Here is a 12,597-nt window from a genome sequence, read left to right on the forward strand (position 1 = left end):
TGGATTTTCTGTGATTTCACATAGCAATGAAAACTACTTAAGAAAAGTTTAACTTGAAAATTGACTATCCTGATTTAGTCACGACTCAAAAGAATATGAAAAGTGTAGTAATTTTGATTAATAATTATAAATTGAAGACACAAATCAGTATTTTTTATCATGGGCCAAGAATGTTGTTTAGATTAATATGTAACCAGTAGGAGCTCAAAAGCTTTATTTATTTAGTTGCTATGCCCTTACTGAGTATAGATGATTCTCAAGTGTATTTAAAATAGGTTTTGCATTTGTGCTTTTTCCTGCAGAGAGTTTGAGTCTTATAATCCAATGCACTAAGTGCAGAGAGTGTGGAATGACATTTCTGATTTTATATTTGCCTCTCATAAGTGCACTCTCTAGGAACGGCCTCAACTGTTTGGGTTGCAAAGTAACCCTGTAGAGTAGTGGAGATGTGTAGAAGAAACACAAGAAACTTTGAGTCGAGGGGTGCCTAAGGAGTAGATACTGTTCTGAAAATTACTAAAAAGCTACTTTAAAAGCATCAAAGTGTGAAAAAATTTCTAAGTACATCAGTATCAGAGAGAAAAAGAAACCAAGGACCGCTCTGGGTTCGTCTTTGTTTGCCTTTCTTCTCCAGGTGAGAACTCCTGTTACTGCTGAGCTCTGTAGCCCAGCAGCCAGTGATCAGGGCTGTTGCTGTTATTATTTCAGTAATGATTGCAATTGTGCTTAGTTATTTTGGAAACACATTCTTCCTGTCTCCCTTCCATTCTACAGAAGATGTAGCAGAAATAATTTTTGTTCTATATTAATGAATAAAATCTCACAACTCCCATGCAGAAAAGCAGGTTTTATTCTGTCTGTGTAAACATTTCACACTGATTTTTGTATTCTTTTTCTTTTAACATGAATCAGTCGCTGGACAACTTTTGAAACTAAATTGTTGATCATATTCTCTAATTTGTAGAATACATTTACATTGTATCCAAGAAAATTTATATTTTACTGTGCAACCACTGAAGAGTGGCAAGCTTTTAATTTAATTTCTGTCTCCCATTTTGCTTGACTGACCACAAAAGGCTCAGATTTCTAATTTAGGCACCCATGTTAATGTTTGACTAAGTGCTTAGTAGATATTATTTTATTTTTCAACCCCATAAAATAAATTAATTTTTACTCTATATTTTATGTGTGGAATTGAGACGGTGAAAGATTAAGTCAAAACTACCTAATCATTCTGTGTCCCCAGAAACTATACTAAGTGCCCCTCAAAACATTTTTGCAACTTACTTGTCTAGCATCACATGGGAACTGTCACAGAGAAAATCCAGCATATATGCTATAAAGCCCACCCTATAAGTTACCTTCACCCTATATGTTACCCCCTTTGCCACGGGCTTGGACACTACACATATTTCAGTTTCTCATGCAAATAAAGGAGCTATCTAAAAAGTGTCAGTCTTCCTCATTATGAAACCCGAAGTTGCCCATGGAATGGGTCCTGTGATGTCTAAGAGTTAAAATCTATCTAGTTTATTTAAGACTATGAGTAAGATAATTATTACTCCCCAATGTGTTAAAAAAATTTTACTAATAATGCAATCAGTTGATCTTGACAACAAAGGTGTAAGTTTATTCAGTGTCTGGAAGGTTGTATTTTCTCAATTAAAATCAAAGTGTTAATACTGTATCTTAAATCTTGGGAACAGATTTCATCAGCAGATTTGCCAAATCAAAGTCATCTGTATTTCTTCTTAAAATTAGATATGGTTAAAAATGAAGAAAAAAACAACACCTTGGAGCCTCAAGGTACTGCAACCTCAGTCGTTTAGTGTATCAGGATGAATAATCACAGTTTTCTCTCTAGGTATTGAATGAATCTCTGGAGAATAAATAGCAGGTAATTATGGAAATAAATGAATATCATAATGATATTCAGGAATTCATTAAGACTCTGCAGGAAACATTATTTCTACTAGCAGTGTTGACTTTACAACCCTAATGACATTTTAATATTTTTGGTGTATAGCTTAGGTTTTAAAAAATTTTAGATTTTCACTATTTTATGTCATGCTGAACAAAACCCGCATGCTTCAGCACAGAGGTTGAAATTTCTCGTTCATTATGCAGACCTTAAAATAATCTATTAGCTTTGTGAATAGCTGTAGTAGAATTTTTTCCTATTATGTTTGGTACCTGCACCAAAAGAGAAGAATATGTTTGCTGATGAGATATTTGGCACATCTCTGGAATGTTATGTTCAATTTCAGGATGTAGAGAAGTGTGACACTGTTGGTAACTTTGCTGTGATGCCATCTGTGATGTCCCATAAAGTAAAATTTAACAATATCCGTATGTCTGTGTCCTCTTGCTCATGAGTAAAGGTTAGGGGAATGGGGTTATTAAGTGGATTTCTGGGGAAAAAAAAAAACAAAAAAAATCTCCAGTCTATACCCATGTACACTCTCAGATGTCCTCCTGCAAATGTTACAGTAATATAAAGTTAACAAGGGATTGCTACCCTGTCCTGGAAAGCAGTCAGTTTCCCTAGAAAATCCACAGATAAGCTGGTAATATTTCTACGCATAAATAACATATGAGCAATTAATATGTAGAAGTACGATAAAAGGAATTAATTCTTGGGTTTGGGGTTTACGAGCAGGATGGAGAGGTAGTTCTTCATTATGAATTTTGGCTTCATTATGAATTAAGGCTTCATTACTTAAAGTAGATTACACAAAGATAATATCCTACAGTAGTGTCGGAAGAGAAAAGAAAGTTTTGCTTGCATCCAGTTCACTGAGTCACGTCCTGGAAGCAATAGCTGTGACGGTGTGGGGATTTTTTTTTGTGGGTTTTTTTTTTGTTTGTTTGTTTGTTTGTTGGGGTTTTTTTTAATTTAATTTTATTTTATTTTTAGGCTTTGTTTGTTTCTATATATGAGTTTAATTTGTTTCTTTTTAAAAAGAAAAACTGCGAACATCAATACACCATGTTAAAACTCAGTGACAGATTTGATAACGAAGCTCATATTTTTAATTTTTCTTTCAGGTATATGAAATTACACCAAGGGTATCTTATCTTGCTCTATGATTCCTCCAATTCTGTTTTCAAATTTTAAAAACATTTTCTAGGAATCACTGTACAAAACTGAAATCTATGAGCTATCTGTGAACAGAAGTAGAAAAAATATTTTTTGAAACATACAGATTTCTTGAGGTTCCTGTCAAAATAATAAAAAATAAATGTTTCTGTAGGTGAAATCGAGTTCTTTTTAAGTACAGCAATAGTTAGCAGGCTATAAAATGTTAGCATATTTTGTTACAAAGATCAATAATGTTATGTTAGTGAATCATTAAGTTTTGCTTGGAGATGTGAAAGGGTAAAAGACAACAAATACAGCTTTTGGCATTATTCTTTGCATGTAGTGATAATTGCATTACATTATACATTAAATTATGATGCATACGGGGTTAATATATGTTTTCAGCATACAAAACCAGAATTTGAACCTGAAAGTAAACTCCTTAGGAATCAATAGAGAATATGAGGATGTCACGTGAACAAAATGATGGGTCTGCTTAAAAAATGCTAGGAAACATTTTGAACATAGAAAAAATAAATTTTGAAAGATGTATTCTTTTATAGTAAAAAACTGTTAGTAGATGTTCCTTACTCTAAGTATGTGAGTAGTTTTCCAGAAATTGTTGTTGCTACACATATAGCGTTGATTTTATTTATATAAAACAGAGATGTGTCGCTGAGGGAAGTATATGGATAAATACTGAAATTGGGAACTTGCTGTTAGCTCGTATGAGCACACCAACATCAGCATTATAATGATCCACTTGTTAATCCTGAGCTCTTAGGAATTCTGGTCATTTTATAATCATGATTCTCAAAGATGAGATTCAGCACCTGATGAAGGTGCATCATTTGAGGATTTCATCATTTGAGGATAAGGGAAATACCTACTATAGTTTTTAAGTGCTTTCAGATACTGTTTTTCTATTCAGGTGCATTTCTGTGTGAGATGATTATGAAGAACGCTGTAGAAATACTGTTTTGCTTTCAACATGTGTGGTTTTAGGGAAAGAGTAGAGTATGCAAGCTGTAGTGTTACTGATTGTGCTGTTCAATGAAGAGAATGAAGAAATGTTTCTAAAGATTACTGCTTCCTATCACCTATTCTTATTCCACACAGCACTAGCATGTGAAAGTACAGAAACATGACAAAACCGAGCTAAAATGGAGCCAACCCAAATCTGTTCCGTTCTGATGTGTTAATTTTTTCTCTTTATTCGCTATTATTCTTTCCTTTTGCAACCAGTTTTCCTACCACATGTTGGTTTTATCTCTTTTTTTTCCTCCCTTCTCCTTGAAGTTTATCTCCTAACACTTTCCTTTATCTGGTGTTTTTATTCCAGCTGTTTGAGTTTACATGATACATTTGGGCTGGATTTTCATAGATATAGAGCAATGTTTCACCAGCAAGAAGGTACTTACAAAGTTCATTTTTTGTTTTTTTTTTTTTTTTTAATGTCCATGTAGTAAAATAGGAGCACATTTTTGAAACGTTGCCTTCTCTGAAATCTGCTGTGGATTTCAGTTAGCTTGTGCAGAACCAGTAAGTGATGTGAATTTTTCCAGGGCCCTGGATTTGAACTGCTCTGCTATGTGAAACACCATTCCACTGCACTGCTGGCCAAGAACTTCCAGTACCTAGCCTGTCCTGCTCCTCTCCTTGATAGTGCAGAGTCTTGAGAACTCAAGTGAAGAAAGTTTCCAGATTTTCTTTGCTGTGCAGGCAGAGGGCTGACAGCCATAACCAAAGCTGTCAATTTCTCAACTTTGTGGTCCTTTTAGTTTTTGGAAAAGTATTTGTTTTGGAATTTGGGGGTTTTTCTATAAAATAAGTCTTTAGGGTTTAGTCGGCTTCATGCTTAACTCACCTTGGAGTCCTTAAGAAAAACCTACTTAATTTTGCCACAGACATATTCTACCTGCCTGTGGATGTTTCCATACTTTATAATATGATGCTTCTATTAATTTACATGCAAATACTGTTTCTGCTGTTTATAGAGCTATAGTACCATGGAACATAGACTCTGTAGAGTTTTCACTATTGTATCGTCAAAATGAAGCTAGAAGCATAGATTTTTTTTTCAGAAATTCAGAGCCATAAATTATTCTTTGCTTAAAATGCCAATGGGAAAATAGAACTATCAAGAATATAATAGTAAGTATATATTTAAAGTAGTGACAAAAATTACTAGCAATTAAAGAAAATTTAAAAAATTGGTAGTTATTCCTCTTTTTACAGGAAAAGAAATGTCATTCTACTATTCCATACATTGCCCAATTTTTACATCACCCTAGAAAGAGCCTACGTTGAAGTAATTTTAATACTTGTCTCTGAATAGGTCATTAATTCAGATGGAGAATTCTTCACCTGAATTAAGTCAGGTGAAGAATCAATTTTCCCTTTAAGTAACTTAGGTTCTCTGGTATATATGTGATGATATTCTTGGGTGAAGTGCAGGGTTTTTTCTCTGCTTCACAAATTGCTGAAAGATTGCAAATATCTTTTTGTTTGTTTAGTTGATGATCTGACAAACATTCTTTCATTATTTTACTCTTTGGTTAAAATATGAAAACTTCCATTTTTGTTCAGTTAATAACATTTCATTCATTTTTTACACCTTCTTACTTCAGAGATAAATTTTTTAATGCTGAATTTCTTTTTAATCCTTTGTTGTAAAATGCGGTCAAAGCATTTTCCCAAATTGAGATCTTAAAATGCATTTGCTGTATCCATACAGCTGAGTAGAGTAAAACTGTTGTGAAGTGTTCCTTTACAGGAAACTAAAACCATTTTGATCAGTTTTATTTAACTACTACTGTTAAGTTGCATGTAACTTCACTACAATACTACAATGAGTTTATCATTTAACTTTAACATTTATAATTATTGATTAGAATATCATTTTTCTGGAAATACAGAAAAAAATTGAGTCTGAATCTTAACTTTCCCTAACTTTTCTTCTAAATTTCCCAAATCCTTACCTTCACTTTTCTCAGGTTCTTTATTTACAAAAAGAAAATTATATTGAATGTCTCTACTGTCTCTATGTATGGTGGTGTGGCTGAAGAGTATTGATAAAGCCAAAGTGAATTTCAAAGATCATACAGCTCTTTTTGCTGCTGCTGATGTTAAAGAAGACTACTGAACCAAACATTTATTCATTTGTTTATTTATTTATTTAAAAACTTGATTAGTTGGCCCGTTAAAATAAATTATCTGTCCTATAAACCTGCCCTGTTAATTTTTGAAAATTAGTTGGAGCTGAACAAATTTTGCTCTTAAGGATTATGGTCACAAAAATCTTAGTGAATACTTTTGAAAACTCCATTCAATGTATGTTCAAAAGCACTGTTTAGAAAAGATCTGGGGACTTATTCTCTTACCTGTCTTCGTCCTTATTACATTGCTGTCCTGTGGAGGACTGCCTTTGAGAAAAGTGGTTGTTGCTCATCACATTCCCAATCTTTTCATTGCAATGGGAGCTGTAACATAAAGCAGCTTACAGAAGTCAGTATCCAGTACAAGAAGAGAAATGATTTATGGAACAGAGGATTTTGGAGTTGGACTTATGAGACAGTCCTCTCTGTTTTACAGAAAAGTGAGCCATTTTGTTCATTTTCCCAGTTTGGGTTAAAGAAAAACTGTGAAAAGCAGACCTCTGGCAGTAATACTTAAGCAAGCTAATGAGATTAATAATCTGAAAAACTTGTTTAATTTATATAGGTATTTCTACCTTTTTCTGAAAAAATAATTTTGCAATTTCAATTTATTTTTTTTTTAACCCTGTTAAAAAGAAAATCTCCTGTTAGAGATGTGGGTCTAAATTATACTTTTAAATCTATTGTCCAGAAAAGGAGATTTTGCAACAGTAGTGCATAATTCCCAAGCTCCTGTTAATTGATTTTTCAGCCTTGCAATCATGGATTTGGGCCTGATATTTGCATTATCCACAAAGCACGTATTACTGTACCCCATTTATTTAAGTGAAGGCTGCGTTTAAAAGATATTGTTCTGCTGGAGACTAAATGGAATGCATTTTACTAATTGGAGAAACTAATGGGAGGCTATCTTGTTCTGTATTGGCTATGTTTATGCATTCACCAGAGGTCACTAGATCATATACCAAAAGGAACTCTCAAAATACCAAATGCATGCTGGCTTCAGCTTTAAGTCTTTCTGACAAAGGACTGGGAAAGCACAAGTCAGGGCGCAAGTTTGGTGAGCTACAGAATATATTTTTGATTTTGAGAATAATTTTTCATCAATAATCTATCAAATTATATAGAAAATATCTTGTCCTCCTATATTCAGCTTCCTTTGACCCTAATACTTCTAATTAGAAAAAAACCCAAACAACTAAACAAGGCCTAAACCAAAACAACCAGTAAACCTCTACATCAGTAGAGTTTTGATAAGATTATACCAAGCAACACAAAATTAAGACATGCCCAAAAGCGATTTGCTCTTGAAATATGGAGCACTACTTTGCATGCCCACTAAAATACATATTTTTAAAGGAATCAAAGTTTTTATTCCCTCCATGAATTTCTGTGATTCTTAGAACAAGACTAAAAAAACAGGTAGCTTCTCAATAGGATTTTTTGTCTTTGTTCAGTGTGTGCTTTCCTTTGTTGGTTATTGCCTTCTCAGAAGACAGAACTGTTCATTTCCTTATGCTACTCGAATATATGTGTTTCACAGACACTAATTAACATCTCTTACAAACTCATCTGAGGAGTGCCATCATCATAATTTAGTACATTAATAGCTGCAGCACAGAAAAATTAAGGTGAATGCAATTGTTATTATATGTTATAATTTTTTGAGTCCACCAAGGAAGGGATCCTGTGCATCTTCTCTACATCTACCCAGATCTACTGTGCATGGTACAAAATAATTATTCTTCTAAGATATATTTTTTGGAATAAGTAGTATCTGGGCATGTAACAGATACTATGCTACAATATTGCTATAGCTGTATGCAAAGGACCAACTTAAATTTTCCCTCTTTCAATATTTTGATGACTATAGTTTGCAATTGTACTCCTTATTCTTTGGGTTTTTTTGTTCCACTATAGGTATTTATTATATATAGGTTTTATATATATTTATTCATATGCTAACTGTGTAGATAATACTGCTGAATATTTTTTCTCTGCAGCAAAAATATCTTTTTAATGAGGATGCAAAAAAATTCTTATTTTCATAGTCTCTATTAATGTATCACCTTTCCGATGTTCTTCATGACTACTCCATTCATTGTTAAAAGAAATGTATTTCTATTTAAAATTAACTATGAGGAGCTGTGAAATTTCCCCTGAAAATGTTGAGATTAATATTTACCATCACTGCATGAATGGATTGTAAATGGACAAGACAAAAAAAAATATATATTCTATTGAATTAACTAACAGGCAGCTTCATGCTATGAAATATTTTACCAGTATGTACAGAACTACAAATAGAGACCTAAATATTAATTAATTGATTTTCAATCTCCCTTGAATGCTCTTGTGTCCTTTCCTGACCTTCACAGTTTTATTAACCAAAAATGGGCAGTGCTGTGGGAGACAGCTATGGTTAGGAAAGAACCTGGTAACTTTCTTTTCAGCAAGTAGTGCATCAAAAGTAAATGAGGATTTTTAAGTTCTTAGAAATTTGAGAAGTTGCAGTAGTAAGCAAGTTCTTTCAATATTCATATTTACAGAAGGATGACTGCTCTGTATAATCTTACTGATGGAGGGTAGGTAGCTTCTTCCCCAGACCAACCACTCTGGCTGGACACTTTTATTAACATGTTAATAACTGAGTAAAAGATTAGTGATGGAAAATGGATTGCCCTCTTATCTAGCAGCAGGCGTTCCATGATTTCAACATATCTGTGGTGGATGAAGAGGTCTCAATGCTACTGTTTTAGTACTCTTATGCAACTTGGTAAATCAACTGTTCATTTTTTCACTATCCAAGAAACATTTAAAACAAACTTCAATCTATCCTAGACATTCAGAAGACTTCACTACCTAATGTTTTCCTTCAGAAAAAAATCCTTACAGCATGTGAGATAGATTTAATACAATAACTTCCTCTTTTTTTTTCTTCTTTCCTTTAGGCATTTCCTGGAAATACAAACTCTGACAGTGTGGTCCGGCACGATTTACAACATCCCGTTATTGCACGCTATGTAAGGATAGTTCCTTTGGACTGGAATGAAGAGGGCCAAATTGGGTTAAGAATTGAAGTCTATGGCTGCTCCTATTGTAAGTTTTTCTATGATTATCCTTTTTTTCCCCCCTAAATAAAAACTGGTTTTGGATCTCAGATTAAAGCTGAATCTCAAATACTTTTACCTTAGACAGGTTAAAATGGGATTGCTGGTTGTATTACTCAGGGTTTCAGGAAATATTTATTGGAACCTTAACTCTGAGCTGCTAGTTTGTTCTTCTCTGGAAGATGCAACCTTGGAATTCATGGTAGTACTTTGAAGTTGCTTCTTTTTTTCTTCATGGTTTCTTTAGCAGAAGGCTTTGACTATTGTAAAAGCTTGAATGGGGCAGTTAAGGAAAATATAGTATTCAAACAAATGTCATGTTGGGTCCTGAGGGGAAAAATGGAAACAAGACATCAATTATTGCCTGGTGCTAGAGATAAAATAAAGTGATAAATAAGAATTCTAGCAGAGTAGCTCAGATTGTCTAAATATGTGATGTGTTTTTCAAAGGTATTACCTTGAGTATTTGAATATGTCTTTGGAATTTCATTTGAAATCTGGATGAAAAATGGTACAAATGCTTCTGTAGTTAAGAGCAGAACTGATAATGTTTTATGAAAAGCAAGGGTAATTTCTAAATGCCCTTCCTTCAGTGCTTAAAGAAAATCTGCAAACCTGCAGAAAATGGAGTGTATGATGCCCTATTTCTAAGTATCTATTTTTATCCTGGCTTCACTGGTATTTTAGCTGGAAAATACTATTTGAGATTTGTCTTTTAATAACCAGACATTAGAATAAAGTGGGGAACACACGTCTACAAGTCTCATCCATTCACTTCACTGAGTGATATAAAACATATGGGAGCCCTCTGATATTCTAGCAAAAAAGAAAAACTGATTTCACTTGTTGTTTTGAATTCATTAGATAGTCAAAAGACTACATACTTTCATTCAACAAGGACAATGAAGTATAGATTTTTGGGTTTATTTTTCTTATTTTTATATCGTGAATTAAAGCCCTGTTATAAAAGTGTATATTAAACCACAGAGAGTTTCACAGTAGCTGCAGGAACTTAGTTGAGAAATAAAATCAAACTTTGTGATGTTGGTGCTGCAGTGCTGAGGGCATGCATGGATGAATATATTTTTAAAACAACAACAGGGAGGACCTGTTGCAATAAGATAAAGGGCAATGGTTTTAAACTAATAGAGGGTCAGTTTAGATTGTATATAAGAAGGATATTTTTTACAGTGAGGGTAGTAAAACACTGGAACAAGTTGCCCAGAGAGGTGGTGGATGCTCCATCCCTGGAAACATTCAAGGTCAGGTTGGATGGGGCTCTAAGCAATCCAGTCTAGTTGAAGATGTTCCTGCTCATTGCAGAGGGATTGGACTAGATGGCCTTTAAAGGTCCCTTCCAACCCATACTATTCTATAAATCTAGAATTCTACAATACCTAAGGAACTGTGGGTTACTCCAAAGTTAACTCTTACTCAAAGAGAAACGGAGCTTCTGAAGTTTTAAGTATAACTGATTATTCAGTACATGGCTCTTAATAAACTAGTGTTTACCATCATAATGCTAAAATGTTTTATGTGCGTTTGAAGTGTACCAAACACTATAGCATGGTTAATGTTCCAGCATAATAAATGCTCATTTTTAAGTATACCTCCTTACTTGTATATTAAATGCAAATTCAGGTGTTTGATACAAGAAACCAGCATCTAGTTTACTGTCAAATATAACTCTCTTTAAATTAAAAACGGTAGCAGAATCAAACAATAAACATCATGATATTTGCTGCAATATTTACAGGTAAGAAATGGTTGCTTTTTTTTGAAATAGATAGAAAAAATACTGTAGGTACATAACGAGATGCTTTAGAGGCTAGAAGTAAATATGAGAAAAAAATAAAACGGCTTGATGACAAAACTATTTTAGTTCTTTGTTGATAAGTTGTTTGTTTGATGAACTTTTAGAGGAGAATAAAAAGCATCTGGCAAAGAGACAATGTATGAAACCATAAAAGTACTGATAAAATGTGTCTTCACAGAAGAACTAAGGTGACTCAACATAATTTTGTAATTTTGCTGAATGAGTATTGCTGGTCTGTTTGTATTAGAAAGGATTTCAATAATTGTTGGTGTTTTTTCAAGATAAGATGAATTATAATATATTACAGTTTTATGTGTATGGGGACTTTTAACAACCCTCCTAAAATACCTCTGTGGTTTTTACGTGCAGAATTGGGCTGCTCCCAAAGTGGTATCAGTAGAGAGCAGCAGAGCAGTTCAGAAGAAAAACTAAAAAATCACTATATAAAAAGATGACAAGGCAGCCCTTTGGTATGACTACTGGAACAAGGGATTACTGTGTACAAATTCCCAGCTTGTCCTCAAATGAATTATTTGGAGCCAGGTGTATAATGCTACACCTTTCTATGTAGATGTGTCCTTTGGCAGAGGCCAAGTTTTTAACCTTATGATTAGAAGTGCATATATTTGCATATAAATATCAGCACTGTCATTAAACAGTGTGATTTGCAGATTAATTCTGCTGTCATATAAGGAGCTGGCCATTTTGATAATCACTAATTTTAAAAACCTGATTAAAAGACAGGCTTCTAGTCAAATCCGCACCAAATTTTGGAACTGCTACCTAAATAAAAAGGCTGCCCAATATATTGCAATTGTAATTTTTTTTAAGTTAATAGATTAATAATTAATATATTCTTTTTTAAAATATTTTAGAGGGCACATTTTCAGATACAAAAATAAGATATTTTCTCACATTGCAAGCAAGATTTAATTGGGAAGCCATACACTTAGTGACTATAAAAGCTCTTTTCTAGCAACTTAGCATCAGGGTATTAAGAAAAATGCTTCCTTGTATTGAACTGCTTATTCAAAAGTCAGGTCATTAATTGCCATAATTTCTGGTTCCCATTTTGTTTGAATATACACATAAGATACACATTTAATTTTTCTGTGCAAAAAGTGAAATCCATGTCTTTTCTTGCCCAGCAAATTAAGTTAAAAAGGTGTGTTTTCCAGGGAGGCATTAGAGCTCACATCTGTTCCCTAGAGAATTTAATAGCATTACCAAAGCTTCTTTTTTTAGTGTTGTTTTGCTTAAAGTTTAAAATCTGTGCTGCATTTGAAACTTCATCTATGTATTTTGTGTAGATGAGATCTGTAAGGTTGTCTTCTGACAGAAGAGTTCATAGAAGTTACCAAAAAAGAATTAAGGCCTCATTCTACACCAAGATTCAGAATGAAATTTGTATTTTTTTTCTGTGAATAAATG

General features: G+C 33.4%; 1 protein-coding gene across 1 annotated transcript in view; it reads left to right on the plus strand.

Annotated features, from left to right (window-relative positions):
• CNTNAP2 (contactin associated protein 2) overlaps window positions 1-12,597 on the plus strand; it is a 1,027,914-nt gene that overhangs the window by 432,763 nt on the left and 582,554 nt on the right. Inside the window, exon 4 of the mRNA XM_064668935.1 lies at window positions 9,192-9,339. Coding sequence (XP_064525005.1) covers window positions 9,192-9,339 — 148 coding nt within the window. The remainder of the gene's footprint in view (window positions 1-9,191; window positions 9,340-12,597) is intronic.

Source organism: Pseudopipra pipra, chromosome 1, assembly GCF_036250125.1.
Source record: "Pseudopipra pipra isolate bDixPip1 chromosome 1, bDixPip1.hap1, whole genome shotgun sequence".
NCBI classification, from domain to species: Eukaryota; Metazoa; Chordata; class Aves; order Passeriformes; family Pipridae; genus Pseudopipra; species Pseudopipra pipra.